At 36.4% G+C, this 18,349-nt stretch overlaps 1 protein-coding gene across 1 annotated transcript in view; it reads left to right on the top strand.

The window, feature by feature from the left end:
• Window positions 1–18,349, top strand: part of PIAS1 (protein inhibitor of activated STAT 1) — a 130,129-nt gene that overhangs the window by 63,254 nt on the left and 48,526 nt on the right. The window contains exons 3-6 of the mRNA XM_003121749.6: window positions 12,917–13,001; window positions 13,253–13,300; window positions 16,586–16,676; window positions 17,318–17,452. Coding sequence (XP_003121797.3) covers window positions 12,917–13,001; window positions 13,253–13,300; window positions 16,586–16,676; window positions 17,318–17,452 — 359 coding nt within the window. The remainder of the gene's footprint in view (window positions 1–12,916; window positions 13,002–13,252; window positions 13,301–16,585; window positions 16,677–17,317; window positions 17,453–18,349) is intronic.

Here is an 18,349-nt window from a genome sequence, read left to right on the forward strand (position 1 = left end):
TTTAATGTGTGTGTGAATTCTGTATAAGATATGTAAAACAAATTATTATAAAAACAGTGCAGGAGTTCCTGTTGTGGTTCAGCGGCTTAAGAATACGACTAGTATACATGAGGATGCAGATTCGATTCCTGGCCTCGATCGATGGGTTAAGGATCCTGCGATCTATGGGTTAAGGATCCTGCGTTGCTGTGAGCTGCAGTGTAGGTCGCAGAGGTAGCTCAGATCTGCTGTTGCTGTGGCCATGGCGTAGGCTAGCAGCTATAGCTCCCATTCAACCCCTAGCCTGGGAACTTCCATATGCTGCAGATGGGATCCTAAAAAAGCAAAAATAAATAAAAAATAGGTAAAGTTTTCTAAAAAAGCAGTACATACTCAATATGAAAATAAAGTTACAATGAAATCAGTTTTTGCTTTTTTGATCTTTCATGCATGTATATATGCACACATATAATTTTACTTATTGCTGTACATATCAAATTTATATCTTTTGCCCTTAACATTTATTTTGACTGTGCTCTCATATCATTATATATTGTTTACTTAAAATACTTCCTGTGTTGGAGTTCCTGTCGTGGCTCAATGGTTAACGAATCCCGACTAGGAACCATGAGGTTGCAGGTTTGATCCCTGGCCCTGCTCAGTGGGTTAAGGATCCGGTGTTGCTGTGAGCTGTGGTGTAGGTCACAGACACAGCTCGGATCCCATGTTGTTGTGGCTCTGGTGCAGGCCAGCACCTACAGCTCCTGTTAGACCCCCCAGCCTAAGAACCTCCATATGCCATGAAAGCGGCCCTAGAAAAGGCAAAAAAGACAAACAAACAAACAAACAAAAACCTTCCTGTGTTAAAGATAGGTAGTCAGAGCAATGTGAATTTGTTGATTTATTGGAGAAAACAAATTTTCTGCAACCTTCTGTTTTAGTGGAAGTTAGCAGCCTAATGATGAAATTATGTAATTCTAGCTGTGTTTTTAAATTTACCCAGGTTTTTGTTTGAATAAACGAAAATGCTTATTAAAGATTTTAACTGACATTTGTAGATAGGTACTTTAGTTTCAGTTTCCTCAAGACAGCAAAAAATACTCTGTAACAGAAAGATTACTATTTTTAGCTTTTCTTTCTGCTGGTGAGGTGGAATAGCGAATATTTTTAGAGCAGTTGAAAGTACAACCACTTATATTAGCTCAGTGTTTCTATCATCAGAATCTCAATAACCTTGTTTATTTCATGTATCTAGGTTTTTCCTTCCAATGTTTTTAGTTTATGTAATATACAACATGATTCTTCTTTCTCTTTTTAGTCTAGTTCATCTTTCTGTGGAACAATATGTTTTAAACAAAGGTGAACTTTTTAAAACCTTAGCTTTCTCTGCCCATCTTAGGTATTTTGAATGATAATTATATTCTGGTTATTATGGGCAATGCTTTTCTTTCTTACAGATGAAACATTAGTAATTAACACTTACGGTGTGGGGGGGTGATTATTGAAAAATCTTCTCCCATGAATACAATAAGCCCTTAATATTCACAAGAGATATCCTCCATGACCTTTGTAGATTTCCTTAATTATGAGTTCTACTAGAACATTTCATTCTTTCTTTCAATTGGACTATAGACTGTATGTGACTGTTTTTACCCTCATTGAGAGCTACTGACAAGTATACAACAATTCAGGCCTCATTGAGAGTCTCAATTATTACCCAGAGGATACTCATATTACATCCTCAAAACAGCTAATATTCTAACTCCCCGCCTAGAAAAATTTCAAATTACTGTACTTGGCAGAACGTTGGAGGCCTTCAAGATTGGCTATAATGATTCAAAACAGCATATTAATGAATTCACAATCTGAGATATTAATATGATTTCCTATTGCAAATGTGAAACAAATATATTTAAGTGTTAAAATCAATAACCATTCATACCTGAATCTCTTACAATCTGGCTTTTGTTCCACATTTTACTGCAACAGGTCCAGCCAAGATCATGTGTGACTTGCTAGTTATTAAATTTAATTCTTAATGAAACTAACCTCTGATCATTTAACACGGTCACTTTGAAATTCTCTCTTCTCTTGGTGTCAGGGACACCATTTCCTCCTGTTTTTCTTTCTGAATTTCTGGCTATTTTTTCCTTGATTGAGCCTTAAATATAGTACAAGTTCCTCAGGGTTCTACTGTTTACTTCCCCTCCCCATCTGCTTTTTTATTTTTGCTTGAGTGTGTGTGTATGTGCAGGCATGCATCATTTTGTTGTAGTTACTAATTTTTAAACAACTTTATCAAAATATCCTTGAGATACCATAAGCTGCATAAATTTGAAATCATCACCACCATAAAAATAATGAACATAACCATCACTCCCCAAAGTTTCCTCATCCCATTAGTAATCCCTCCCTGCTTCCCCCTCCGTTCACACCCAGACCTAGATTAGATGTATTTTCTGTCACTATAGATCACTTTGCATTTTCTAAAATTTTATGTAATGGAATCATGGAGTGTATACTTTTCTTTTTTTTTTTTTTTTTTGAGGAAGGCCAAGATCCCACTTACTTCGCTCAAGATTGTATTCTAAGATCTACCCATATTGTGTGTATTACCAGTTCATTCCTTTTTATTGCTGAGTGGTATTTCATTTTATTTATTTATTTATTTATTTTTTGTCTTTTTGCTATTTCTTGGGCCGCTCCCGCGGCATATGGAGATTCCGAGGCTAGGGGTCCAATCGGAGCTGTAGCCTCCAGCCTACACCAGAGCCACAGCAATGCAAGATCCGAGCCGCGTGTGCAACCTACACCACAGCTCACGGCAACGCCGGATCGTTAACCCACTGATCAAGGCCAGGGACCGAACCCGCAACCTCATGGTTCCTAGTCGGATTCGTCAACCACTGCGCCACGACGGGAACTCCATCATTTTATAGATATAACACTATTTATTCAATTACGCATTGATAGACATTTGAGTGGTTTCCAGTTTGGGGCTGTTGAGAACAAAGCTGCTGTGAAAATTTGGGCTTAAATCTTTGTATGGATATATGTTTATATTTTTCTTGGGTAAATTACTTAGGAATAGAATAAGTGGGTCAAATGATAGATACAGGTTTAACTTTGTAAGCATCTGCCAAATTGTTTAAACTGTTGGGCCATTTTATATTCTCACCTGCAGCGTATGAACTTTGCAGTTGCTCTACATCCCTGTCAACAATACTGTCATTTTAAAGATTTTAGACATTCTAATAGGTGTATATCTCATTTTGTTTTTAATTTTCATTTTCCACAGACTAAGGATGTTGAATATCTTTTAATGTACTTTTTTTGCCATCCATATACTTATCGTCTTTGATGAGGTGTTTGATCAGATCTGCTTGCCCATTTTATTTTATTTTATTTTATTTATTTTTTAGGGCCACACTCGTGATATATGGAGGTTCCCAGGCTAGGGGTCCAGTCGGAGCTACAGCTGCCAGCCTACACCACAGCCACAGCAACGCCCCATCTTCAACCCACTGAGGAAGGCCAGGAATCGAACCTGCAACCCCGTGATTCCTAGTCGGATTCGTTTCCACTGTGCCACGACAGGAACTCCAGATAATTTTTTTTGTTTTTCGTTTTTTAGGGCTGCACCCAAGGCATATGGAGGTTTCCAGCTAGGGGTCTAATCGGAGCTATAGCTGCTGGCCTACACCACAGCCAGAGCAATGCCAGATCCGAGCTGCGTCTGCGACCTACACCACAGCTCAGGACAACCCACTGAGAGAGTGGCAGGGATTGAACCCACAACCTCAAGGTTCCTAGTCAGATTCATTTCTGCTGCACCACGACAGGAACTCTGCCCATTTTAAATTGTGTTATGTTGTTTTCTTTTCATGTTAGTGACCTCTAAGTGTTCTTCATATATTCTGGCTACACGTCCTTTAATGGATATGTGATCTGTAAAAAAATTTTTTCCAGTCTGTGGCTTCTCTTTTCATTTTTTTTGTAAAATAGTATCTTCCTAAGAGCATAACTTATTAATTTAGATGAAGTCCAATTCGTCAGTTTTTAAAAAAGGATTGTGCTTTGGGGCCCTATCTGAAGAAATCTTTATCTGACCCAGGATTATAAAGATTTTCTTTTATGAGTTCTTTTAGATGTTTTGTAGCTTTAGGTTTTACATTAAGGCCTATGACAATTATTGTAGTAAGAAATAATATAAATAAAATTTGTCATTTTATTATTAAGTGTATAATTCAGTGCATTAATTACAATCAGGGTGTTGTGCAATGATTACCACTATTTCTGAATTTATATCATCCTAAATAACTTTGTACCCATTTGAGCAGTAACTTCCCATTTCCCCTTCCCTTCAGCCCCTAGGAACCCCTGATCTACTTTGTGTCTCTATGAATTTGCCTATTCTATATCTATAAGTTGACTCATAATATTTGCCCCTTTGTGTCTGCCTTATTTCACTTAGGATAGTGTTTTCAAAGTTCAAAGATTTTGTAGCATGTATCAGAACTTCGTTCCTTTTTATTGCTGTATGAGATACCACATTTTGATTACCCTTCATCTGTTGATGGACGCTTGGGTTTCTTTTACCTTTTGGTTATTGTGAATAAAGCTGTTATGAACAATGGCATTGCAGGTATCTGTTTGAGTCCATGCTTTCAGTTCTTTGCAGTAGTATATACCTAGAAATGACATTGCCAAGACTAAATGATAATTCTGTATTTAACTCTTGGAGAAACTGCCAAATTGTTTTCCACAGCATCTGCCCCATTTTAATATTCCCATCCTCAGTGTGTGAAGGGTTCCAATTTCTCCATATCCTCACCAACTCTTATTATTTTCTGGTTTTTTTTGGAGGATTGTTTTTTTTTAATTATAGCCATCCTAGTCAATTTGAAATGGTTTTGGTTTTGTGTATGTGGTTTTGATGTGCATTTTTTATTTTAAAATTTTTTTAGGGCTGCACCCATGGCATATGTAGGTTCCCACGCTAGAGGTCAAATCAAAGTTGTAGGCACTGGCCTATACCACACCCTCAGCCACAGCATCTCAGGATCTGAGCCACATCGCAACCTACACCACAGCTCACAGCAACGCTGGATGCTTAACCCACTGAGCGAGGCCAGGGATTGAACCCGCAACCACATGGTTCCTAGTTGGATTCATTAACCACTGTGCCATGACGGGAGCTCCCTGCTGAGAGTTTTTTGAAATGAGGAATGGATGTTGAATTTTTGTCAGATGCATTTTCTACATCTAGTGAAATGACAACATGATATTTATTTTTTGGTTTGTTAATCTAGTTAGTGACTTGAGTGTTCAACCAACCCTGCATTTTTTAGATAAATCTCTCTGGTTCTGATGTATTATCTTTTCTTTTTAGGGCTGCGCCTGTGGCATATGGAGGTTCCCAGGCTAGGGGTCGAATTGGAACTGGAGCTGCTGGCCTACATCACACCACGCCACAGCAACCCAGATCTGAGCCACGTCTTTGACCTACACTACAGCTCATGGCAGTGCCATATCCTTAATCCATTGAGAGAGGCCAGAGCTCGAACCTGTGTCCTCATGGATCCTAGTCAGATTCCTTTCCGCTGCACCACAACAGAAACTCCATATTATCCTTTGTATATATAGTTGGATTTGATTTGCTGAAGTTCTGTTAAAAATGTTTGTGTTTATACTCATAAGAGGTAACAGTTGGTAATTTTCTTTTATTGTCTTTGTCTTGTTTTGGTACTGGAGCAGTATTCTCATAGAAGGAGTTGAGTATTCCCTTTTTATTGGGGGAAGAGTTTGTCTAGAATTCGAATTACTTCTTTTTTAAATGTTTGGTAGAATTATTCAGTTTTTGGAAACAATTTATGTAGAATTGGTACCATTTCTTTCTTAAATATTTGGTAGAATTCCACAGAGAAGACATCTGGGACTAGACTTTTTTTTTTTCAGGAAAGATATTTAACTACAAATTTAAACATTAGGGTATATATAGGGCTATTGGAGTTATCTATTTCTTCGTGAATACACTTTGGTAGTTTTTGATTTTCAAGAAATTTGTCTTCTTTAAATTTTTCTTCTGCTTTTTAGGGCCACACCCACGGCATATGGAGGTTCCAGGCTAGGGGTCTAATCTGAGCTGTAGCTGCCGGCCTACAGCCATAGCCACAGCCACAGCAATGTCAGATCTGAGCCACCAGATCTGAGCCATGTCTGCAACCTACACCACAGCTCACGGCAACGCCGGATCCGTAAGCCACTAAGCGAGGCCAGGGATCGAACCCACAACCGTGTGGTTCCTAGTTGGATTGGTTTCCACTGCGCCACAACAGGAACGCCTTGTCCTTTTTTTCTGAGTTGTCAATTTTTTGGCAGAAAGGTGGTTATGACATTTCCCTGTATGCCCTCATTATTTATAAAATCTGTAGTGATGCCACCTCTTATTCCTTATTCCTATTTGTGTGCTTTTTTCTAATTAGTTTTGCTAGAAGTTTATCAGTTTTATTGATCTTCAAAAAGAAAGTAGCTTCTTGTGTTATTTTTTTCTCTTATGTTTTTGGTTACAGAGTATTCCATTATATGAAAGTTTATTCATTCATTCTGTCAATTGATATTTTGCATAAGAATAATCTTAATGGGAATTATGAGACTAATTTATATGATGAAAATAATAAAATGTTAAGGATAGGAGTAAATGGACACAGGTATGGTACTCCAGGATGGGAAAATTAAAGATGTAATGATATGAAGATGTCAGGTCCAAAATAATTCATGGGTTGGTTGTAATTCTACTCAGAATATTATTGGGCTTTGGGAATCATAGCAAAAGGACCCAGAAGTTCATCTAGATGATACAACATTTGAGTTGATACTAAAGTTCTGAAAAAAGAAGAATGAATGGAGAGACACCTAATAGAAGATATTAAAACATAGTGAAACTATAACAATTAAAAAATAGAGTGCTAGCACCAGAATAAAAGAGGCTAATGAGAAAATAGCCTGGAAATGGAACTTGTTGGATATAAGGATTTAATATATGATAAAGGAAGCACACATATCCATTGGAAAGAAGGATTATTTACAAATAGTGTTGCTATAACTGTAAGCAATTTGGAGAAACAAAAATTTAGATTTTTCTAAATATCACGTACTCAATTTCTAGATGGATTGATAATTACATAGAAATGACAAGCTAAGGAATTGAATTGTATAATGACTGAACCTAAGAAGGGAAACAATAAGAATTTATAAAGGAGTTGGCTGGCAGATTATACTGCATAAAACTTAACTTTTACATCATCCAAAAATATAACCAAAGTGAAAAAATAGACTGGGGGAAGTATTTGTGCCAAATTTCCAAGGGTTAATATTTTTATATATGAAACTCTTGTGCACATATAAAAATGGGCATAGGACAAGATTAGACAACTAAATAGGAAGTTCAAATAGGATTTTTTTTTTTTTTTTGTGTTGGTGGTTTGTCTTTTTTTAGGGCCGCACCCACGGCATATGGAGGTTCCCAGGCTAGGGTCAAATCAGAGCTATGGCTGCTGACCTACGCTACAGCCACAGCAATGCCAGATCCGAGCCACGTCTGCCACCTACATCACAGCTCACAGCAACGTTGGATCCTTAACCCACCAAGCAAGGCCAGGGATTGGACCCACAACCTCATGGTTCCTAGTTGGATTCATTTCTGCTGCACCATGACAGGAACTCCAGGAAAAAAAAAAATTCTAAATGCAAATTAAACTACTAAGTAGTTACCCAGATCCACCCCTTAAATTAGCAACAACTCCCATGCAGGCCAGAGTAGGATGCAATTAGTAGATGCATACATTACTAATGGTCTTATATATAGTGTTACAAGCATTTGAAAACCATTCTGGTGATATGTCAAGATTCATTAAAAAGAATTTCCATACTTTTGACCTAGAAACTGACCAGGAAATAGATCCAAAGAAAATAATAATGCCCCCCCCAAGAAAAACAAACATAGAAGTTCTTTTCACAGAGGTGTTTCAAATATTGAAAAATTAGAACCTAATGGCTAATCAAGGGAGTAATTATATTTTTCATATACCCCATAGATAGAATACAATGCATTAATTAAAATGTGGTAGTAGAGATTATAAATTTTTTAAAAGCAGGCTTTCAAATTATATATAATTCAATTGGAAAGAAATATGTAAAAATGGCAAGCAATTATGAGAGTATAGTGGGTAATTCTTTTCCTGTTTTCTATGATCTAATATAATGCTAGACTGCGTTAATAGAAGTATAACACCTAGATCAAAGAAGCTTCTATGTTATAAGAAGAGTGTAGGTTTTAGAAATGTATAGATCTGAGTCCCAGTTTTGCTTCTACCTAGTATGAGGCCGTACATAACTTTTGTGAACCTCAATTTCTAAATCTGAAAAAAGAGCATTACCCTTTCTGCCTGATTGTTGTGTGGATTAACAATAGTAGAAGGTAGTTGTTGATAAAAGTATTATTCTAGTCATATCACATCTAGAATAGTACACCAGTCAACATACAAGCAGTCATAAATTTCAGTGACAGACAGCAAAGATATATTTCTCACTTAATGTTACTTATTTAGCTGCAGGTTGGTTGTGCCTCTGCTGTATGGTCTCTTCAATCTAGAATCAAGGCAAACTGGGAAGAAAGATGTTAACCCAAGGATAGTTCTGAAATGTCTGCTTGGAAGTGGTACACTTCCGCTCATATTTCATTGACTAAGGCTAATATCAGGGGCACTGGGTCATAATCCTCCCATGGGGGTGGGCTAGTACAGAGGGCAGCAGATATCTGGAGAAATAGTATATGCTGTGACAGAATGTATTCAGTTCTGGCTTTCACTTTCCAAAAGAGTGATAATCAGGGATATGTCCAGAGGAGAAACATCAAAGGATGGTAAGTAATTCTGAAATCTTCCCTGAAATACAGTGGGAAGAGTCAATGGAGAGAGAGGAGCACATTAATGTTGTCTAACCTGAAGGTTGATTATGACCTGATATATGCTATATGACATCAGTGGGTAGGAGTTTTATAGCATTATATATTTTGATTCAGTGTAGGAGCCTAAGAGAAAGGGAGACAGAAAAGGAAATTGGTGCTTATTTTAAATACCTTACCACATTTATATTTAAAAGTAACCCTAAAAAGATTTTGTCTTTGTGTGTGTCTATGTTTAAATGTTGAAGAAAACAGACTTAGAGTGGTTAAGTACCTAAGGTCATATGGCAGATAAGTGGTAAACTAGTTTGGAATCCAGGTCTATGAGGTCTCATCAGTTCCCACTAAGCTTTGCTTTCCTGTTGTGCTGCAAACCTTCTTCTTCTTCTTCTTTTTTTTTTTTTTTAGGGCTGTACCTGAGGCACCTGGAGGTTCCCAGGCTAGGGGTCTGATCTGAGCTGTAGCTGACGGCCTACGCCGAGCCACATCTTCGACCTGAACCACAGTTCATGGCAATATTGGATCCTTAACCCACTGAGCAAGGCCAGGGATCAAACCTGCATCCTCATGGATACTTGTCAGATTCATTTCTGCTGAGCCACAGCAGGAACTCTTGTAAACCTTCTTAGAATTACATTGTTCATCACCAGTCATCTTCTGCCTGACAAGGTAATGACCACTCTTCTCCCATCTCTAAAAGGATTCAAAGTATAAAGGGAAGAATTGAAAGGAAAGTTGAACGCTATCTAGATCAGTGGTCTTCAGACTGACTGCAAAATAGATCGTTTTATCCCTTAGCAAAATAATTTAGCTTATACTATATATATGCTGTGTGTAGATATTAAACTATTATCCTAATGTATGTTATAAAACATACCAAAAATAGTTAAAAAAAGTTAAGATTTGACATAAAATTTTAGATGTTTTTGTCAATTAGGTTTTATGTGAAATCTCAACTTTTTATAACTTCTGTTTTATAGGTAGATGCTTTTTTCCCATTTATCTCTACAAATTGTCTTTGTACCTACTGAGAAGCATACCCTCAATTGACATTGGAGGTCATTGTTTTAGATGGTTTGTAAGACTCCTTTTTCAGTATGAAGATTCCATAATTCTGTTTGGCCTGAATTTTTCTGAAAGGGATAATGATAACTTAATTCACTTTTAGAAAAGTTTTTAAAATAATCTATTATCTAAGACCAAAATGTAATAAATTCATTGGTATTCATAGCAAATTAAACCTGAAAATCAAATAGCACAAAAGATGCATTTTCAGGTAAACAGTAATAACCCCATGAGCATTCCAATCTACTATATATAAAAGAGGATGTAAAAAGAGGTTCTATTAAGTAATAAACCTGATTTTTGTATGTGGCTCAAGAAACAGCTTCGTTATTTTAGCCATGTCTTCTCTGTCTAAATCTGCCTGTGTGTGTGTGCAAAACTTACTAGGCTTATATATTCTAAAATGAATCTGAAATTTTGCCTACAGAAAAATTTTAATTTTAGTACTTGGGAAATTATTTTAGCACTGTTTTAGAACAGAGCCAGAACTCTAAATCACACTAAGCCTACTGGACTAAAAATTTTTTTACAGATATCTCCTTTAAGAAGCAAAGGTGTTACTTTCATTGCCTGACAGAGTTTGCTTTTCTACATTCTGGTCCTTGGTCATCTGCCTTTTTTGCCAGGTTGATATTTGATAATTAAAATAACTTTCTGGTTAAGAACTACTTCTTGGCAATAGTGTCTTTTAAGAAAAAATCCTTCCCAGTTGACAGAAAGCAGAAACACCACTATAGACTTTAAAAGATACTCCTATATTGACATGACATTGTAGATCACCAGTGCTCTTTTTCATTTCTTTCTCATAGTGAGACATTTGTAAAGCTTTCTTAGCAAGACATTTGTGTTTGGTGGTTGTTTTGAAGGAAGTGTTGCTTGCCAGTAAAAGATAGCCAAGTTGAGCTACTTTTTCTGCACAGGTTTAAGTGGTCCACAGGCAGGGAGTTCCTTGATAATAACTTTCAGTGATCCATTTGTACTGGAAAAGTACAGTTTAAATAATTTAATGTGGTATTTCTTAATTTTCAGTCTTTGTTTCACACTCTGGATCATTTGGGGGGGATTTTTTAATTAAAGTATAGTTGATTTATAATGTGCTAATTTCTGTTCTACAGCAAAGTGACTTAGTTATACACATATATGCATTCTTTTTTTAAAATATTCCTTTCCATGAATGTAGTTCTCTGTGCTATGCAATAGACCTTGTTGTTTATTCTCTCCATGTATAATAGTTTACATCTGCCAACCCCAAACTCCCACTCCATCCTACCCTCTTGGCACCCACAAGTATGTTCTCCTTGTCCATGAGTCTTTTTGTTTTGTAGATGAGTTCATTTGTGTTGTATTTTAGATTTCACATATAATTGATATCATACGGTATTTGTCTTTCTCTTTCTCTTATTTCACTTAGTATAATAACCTCTAGGTCCCTCCTTGTTGCTGCAAATGGTATTTTTTTTATGGCGGAGTAGTATTCTATTGTATATATGTACCACATCTTCTTAATCCATTCATCTGTCAATGGACATTTAGGTTGTTTCCAAGTCTTGGCTATTGTGAATGAACAAGGAACATTGCATGAACTGCAGTGAACATTGGCATGCACGTATCCCTTTGAATCATTGCTTTGTCCAGGTGTATGTCCACAAGTGGGATTGCTATATCATGTGGTAATTACGTTTTTATTTCTCTGAGGAAGCTCCATACAGTTTTCCATAGTGGCTATACCAATTTACATTCCACCAATACTGTGGGAGTGTTCTTTATTCTCCAGAGCCTCTTCAGCATTTGTTATTTGTAGACTTTTTAATGATGGTCCATCTGACCAAAGTGAGGTAATACCTCATTGTAGTTTTTATTTGTATTTCTCTAATAGTTAGTGATGTTGAACATCTTTTCATATGCCTGCTGGCTTAATTTTCAGTCTTTTCTTCGTTTGGCAAACAGTTATTCAGTGCTTCTTTGTGCCAAGCACTAAAGAAACACCAGTGAACAAGAGGGATATTGACCACTGATTTTTTAAGATATATATAATGTGTATTAAAAGCCAATAGATCCAATAATTTTTTTTAAAGCCAATAGAACTATTGTTACTACTCACAACATCATTTTGTAGGAATCCCAGATCTATACTGACCTGTACTTTCCTGCCTCTTGCTTTTTTCTCTCTCCCTATCTCCACATTCCTCCTTCCCTTCTCTTTTTCTTAAAACTTTTCCCTCATTTGAGATAGTGACCACAGGCAAATTTTAAAGTCAAGCCATCTAAGCACTGGAGAAACTGTAAATGATATTTATTATATAAAATTTGCATGGTATAGTTAGATGGGAGATGATAAAATTCTTAATTTACCTTAAAAATCAAATGTCATCTCATCTGTGCAGATCCTCCTACTATTAAGTAAAATTCACATCATGTTTTTATATGTGTGCTTTTTATTTTTACTTTTTTTTTTTTTGTTTGTTTGTTTTGTTTGTTTGTTTGTCTTTTTGTCTTTTTGTCTTTTCTAGGGCCGCACCTCCAGCATATGGAGGTTCCCAGGCTAGAGGTCGAATCAGAGCTGTAGCCACCAGCCTACACACAGCTCACGGCAATGCCGGATCCTTAACCCACTGAGTGAGGGCAGGGATCAAACCCACAACCTCATGGTTCCTAGTCAGTTTCACTAACCACTGAGCCATGACAGGAGCTCCACAAGTGTGCTTTTTAGGTGCAAACATTTATATGATTAAATATTGGCACATTTCTTATTTTTCAGTGCCTTGTTATCTAAACTCTAGAATCTGTCCTAGTTAATTAAAGGCATGTGAATGGTTGGGGTTTTGGTTTTGGTTTGGGTTTTTTGCTGTTGTGTTTTCTGTTGATGAATTTGAAGGTAATTAAAAGTGTAATTATTTTCTTCTTTAGCATCAGACAACAGTCAGCGCTTTCGAGAAACCTGTTTTGCATTTGCCTTGACACCACAACAAGTGCAGCAAATCAGTAGTTCCATGTAAGTTGTCAAGTGTAACTTGAAGTTTGACCTTTGAATCCAGTTTTGTCTATAATAAGTGACTTTTTAAAACAGTGTATTGGGTATTAGTGTCATGCAAATATTAATATTATGTTACTATTATAGTGTTAGTTACCTTAAGAACAGTATCTCTGATAAATTTGAAATAGTTTCTGGAGTAACAGTGTCTTTGAATCAGCTTTCATGTGCTATCTTTAAAATAATTGTAGTTCTTACTCTGTCTTTTCTAGGGATATTTCTGGGACCAAATGTGACTTCACAGTGCAGGTCCAGTTAAGGTATAGTGTTGACTACAGGATATATATCCAAAGTTTAAAAGCTAACATTTCTTAAAAGATTTTTTTTTTTAACCTACCTAATTTTCAATAAGTATATTGAAAGTATTGGGTTTAGGCATTTGGGTGAGGGAAAACCTTTTCCTGTTATGAAATACCCTAATTATTATCTAATTTAGATTTTTATATTGCAGGTCATGTACCATATACTTAACCACATTCTTGATTTTTGTTGCCCTTGGTTGGTTTAGAAGCTCCAGCTAATGATATGTTTAAATATAGTGATCAGCTCTTCAGAAGTACCAAGTTTTATGAAAGCAAAGATCTTAACTGCATGAGTGGCAAACTACTGTACTATAGATAAGAAACTAGTACTTGAGTTAAGTTTACAGTGTCTTATGGATTAGCAAGAGCTAAAATAGCCTAATTTGCTTTGGTCTGTATTTTAAATAATTGATTTAAGTACTCTCTAATTTAGATTCCATGTGAGACATCTCTTCATAGTTTTGCAAAGACAAAAGGAAAATTTTCCAAGATGGTACTGCCCCATATTATTTCCTTTCTTAGCCCATTTCTTCTAAGAATATCTAAGAAATCTTTTATGTTAATAAGTCTGTTTCTCTTGCTTATGTAAATCATCTTATGCTGTTCTTTTTACTCAGTGACTATCCTTGTGTAAACCTAAGTGCCCCACACTGTTCTTGTTACAGTAGTTGTTTTCCTCAACAAGCTGTTTTCCCCATATAGTGGGAAGGATCAAACAGATGGCCCAGTCTCAGTAATCAGATACTAAGTGGTATGTACAGATTATAAATACACTAGGAGATCAGGAAAGAGATTAAAGCACCAGCTCAGTGCCTCTGTGTAAAGCTCTGATGTAGGCTTTAAAATAGTGTGATGAAAACTGAGAAAGCAGAGGAGAGATTGCTTTGGGTCTTGGTTTTAGAAGGCACCAATAAAGGTGTTTCTATGTAAAAGGTACTTTACTCTGTCAGGGAAGACTATGATAATGACTGAATAAATGAAAGGACTAGAATCCTGGGAGCATATAACTACCTGCTATCCTAATCATAAGTCTTTTTCTAAAACATGAAAACAATTTGGTTAGAATTAGATATTTTCTCTATTAGATTTCTAATCTATTTTTATTTAATCTGTTTTCTCTCCCCACTCCCATGAACTCCTATATAGAAACTTTCTGCTCTTGTTCCCCTTTTTAAAAATCCTTTTTTCTCTTTGGTTTATTAGGGTGGTTTTGATTTTCACTTTTTGTTTAATCGAAAGTCAACTTGTCATATACATTATTCTTCTTCTGTAGGTTCAGGCAGCCAGGTCCATTTTTAAAATTTATCACTGCATTGGCATAATTGATTTAAAACTTTATGAGAGTTCCCATTGTGGCTTAGCAGCTTAAGGACTCGACACTGTCTTTGTGAGGATGCAGATTCAGTCCCAGACCTCGCTCAGTGTGGTTAAGGATGTGATGTTGCTGCAAGCTATGGCGTAGCTCATAGATGCAGCTCAAACCCACTGTTGCCATGACTATGGTGTGGACAACAGCTGCAGCTCCACTGACCCCTAGCCTGAGACTTCCATGTGCTGTAGGTGCGGCCATTTAAAAACAACAACAACAACAAAAACCCAAAACTATGGCAGTCTCTTACTGTTGCACTGTAAAGAACTGGTCTGTAATAGAAGGTTTTGCTAGGGCTAGAGGTGATCCTATGAGCTTTGACATCTCTTTGCTAAGTACATTTTGAGGAAATCTTTTTAGATTAGTAAATCTCAACCTTTATATGGATCTTTAATCCCTTTGAAAATCTGATGGAGTATAGGTTGTTCCTCCTTAAAGATGATATACGTAGGTACCCATTAAATTTTACATAGCAAATTGTCCCATTTTGTGGACCTTCCCACACAGATTCCATGGCTGACAGATCAAGATGTTGAGAGAAGATGTTTGTACATGGTGACTTTCACAGAATTCAGAGATAGTATTGTTCTTAACATGTAACTCAAAGCTGCTGTGAACATTCTGTAAAGGTGGAATAATCCTCAGATTTATGTTAGTAATAAGGATGTAATTATTGAGTTGCAGGTTTGGTCCCTGGCCTTGCTCAGTGGGTTAAGGATCTGGTGTTGCTATGAGCTGTGGTGTAGGTTGCAGACACGGCTCTGATCCCACGTTGCTGTGGCTCTGGCGTAGGCCAATGGCTACAGCTCTGATTGGTAGGGCCTGGGAACCTCCATGTGCCATGGGAGCAGCTCAAGAAAATGCAAAAAAGACCAAAAAAAAAAAAAAATTTGTTTTAAATAGCAGTTAGTAATTTATTTCTTGATCTATGAGTAGAATGAAAATTTACAAATTATTTGGCTGTCCTTGGTTTTCCCAAAAGCTCAAGCATTTAATTTAGAAATAAATGTTTTCATAAGTTTCTTTTTTCTTTTTGCCATTTCTTGGGCCGCTTCCACAGCGTATGGAGGTTCCCAGGCTAGGGGTCGAATCAGAGCTGTAGCTGCCGGACTACCCCACAGCCACAGCAATGCCGGACCCAAGCCACGTCTGCGACCTACACCATGGTTCATGGCAACACTGGATCCTTAACCCACTGATCAAGGCCAGGGATCGAACCCACAACCTCATGGTTCCTAGTCGGATTCCTTAACCACTGAGCCATGACAGGAACTCCTTCAGGAGTTTCTAAAATAGTATTCTAAATACATGTGGATATAATACAAATAATGTTATTGTTCAGTATCTTCAGTTTGCAGGGTATAATGGAGTATCTGGGTTTAGTGAAAAGAATTTGATCCTATAGGTGGTCTTTAGCATTTTCAGCTCAGAACCAGAAAAAAAATGCTTCATAGACAAATAAATTTGAGATGCGCCAAATATTTCCCTATTAAAAAGTTATAGTGCTTATTAGCCCCACTCTAGGAAGTTCTATATTAAGGAAACTTGATTTTTTGATTCAGAATTTCTTAAATTTATTCATAGAGCGCCTCCCCTTCCTCCCTTAAAAAAAAACAGGCTTAAATAAATGATTGGAAATATTATAAACTACTTGGTAGTTGTGACTACTGAAACTCTACAGTGACAGAATTATTTATTTTGAACCTGTTCAAAAATGTTTTTTCATCTTGCGAAATGTCTAGTTTTAATAGGTTTTTTTTGTTTATTTGTTAATAAGTTTGTCCATCTCTAGATTAGCTATGGAACTGATAGCTCAAAAATATTAATAAGGCCATCTTTTAATAATGAAAATTAAACTTACCTTTATTGTTTAGGTTTTGTTTATCAGAAACCAGTTGTCCACAAGAAGATCACTTCCCACCCAATCTTTGTGTGAAAGTGAATACAAAACCTTGCAGCCTTCCAGTAAGTCCTAAAAGCTGTTTTTTAACTGCATTGACAGCATAGCTAGCAAATGTCATCACAGCTGTTGTTAATCATAGTTTTTCATTAAGAAAAACCTCTTTAGATATATATTCATGTGACTAAGTGAAACACTTGTATAATTAACAGCTGTGACATTAGCTATAGAGATAAAGTCTAGGACTTGGAGTTGGATGTGGTAGCTTTAGTGTTGTACTGAATTTTGGGAAGAAGAGATTATTTCAACAAAACCTCGGACATATTTGTGTGAATCTGGAAGCTTGTGGTAAAATAGAGATTTGAAGAATGCTGTGCCTTTAACAGAGGAATGGGGGTTGCTATTATTCATCTTTAAAATCGTTTTTAAATACTTACTCAACTCTTTTATGAATTCAGCTGGATTCTTAAATTTTAGAGAATTTTCAGTTCTATTGCCAATATTTTTCTCAGGCTTACTGTAAAGAAGCTATAGAGTTGTTTAGGGAAACATACAGGTAACTCTTCTAAATATTTACTTAGCTACTTTTAAATGAAAATACTCATATTTTCTAATATGTAGCTTGTAGGATTTTTTTTTTTTAAGGAATGGAAGTTGAAATGACTGTGGAAATATTAAGTAAAAATAAATTGTATCTCATCCTTAGGGTTATCTTCCACCTACTAAAAATGGTGTGGAACCAAAGCGACCCAGCCGACCAATTAATATCACCTCACTTGTCCGATTGTCCACAACTGTACCAAACACCATTGTTGTTTCATGGACTGCAGAAATTGGGAGAGTAAGTAAATTTTTATTTCTATCAGATTTTTGTATTATAAGGAAGGGTTAATCTCCAGGGCTACCTGAACTTTATAAAGAAGTGATATTATAAAATGAGTTACAAAAGGATTTATTTTTGTCTCATAATGAATTTTCAAAATTTCTCTTTAAAAAAAAATGGGATCTTGGAGTTCCCCTCATGGCTCAGTGGTAACTAACCCAACGAGGATCCATGAGGATGCAGGTCCCATCCCTGGCCTTGCTCAGTGAGTTAAGGATCTGGCATTGCCGTGAGCTTTGGTGTAGGTCATAGACGTGGCTCAGATCTGGCATTGCTGTGGCTGTGGTGTAGGCCAGCAGCTGCAATTCCAATTCAACTCCCAGCCTGGGAACTTCCATGTGCCGCACCTGCTGCCCTGAAAAGACACACACATACACAAAAGGGATCTAAAAAAGGTATCTGGCAGTATCCAGTATTTTATAACCTGATAACTCAGTCATTTTCATAAACACCATCCTATGTCATTTTGTATTCATCTGTATGATTTTTAAATGGCTACATCATATTACAATATGAGTATCCATAATTTAGCCTATTACCTAATGTTAACATTTATTTGGTTGATTCATTAATATTTCAAAGGACATTTTGAAGACTATCCTAGTAGTTAGAACTTTGCATACATACATGTTAATTTCCTTACAGCGAATACCCAGAAGTTGAATTGCTGCGTCAGAGTATGCAGAATTTAAAGAAATTTTGTGTACATTGGCAGATTGCCTTACCAGAAAATGTTGTACAAATTTATTCTCTGACTTTCAGTGTTTATTCACATGCCTGTTGACTGATAACACTGAGTTTTATTTTCTTTAACATCTCTACTAATTTTAATAGGTAAATAATGGTACCACATTG

This window comes from Sus scrofa, chromosome 1 (assembly GCF_000003025.6).
Source record: "Sus scrofa isolate TJ Tabasco breed Duroc chromosome 1, Sscrofa11.1, whole genome shotgun sequence".
NCBI lineage: Eukaryota > Metazoa > Chordata > Mammalia > Artiodactyla > Suidae > Sus > Sus scrofa.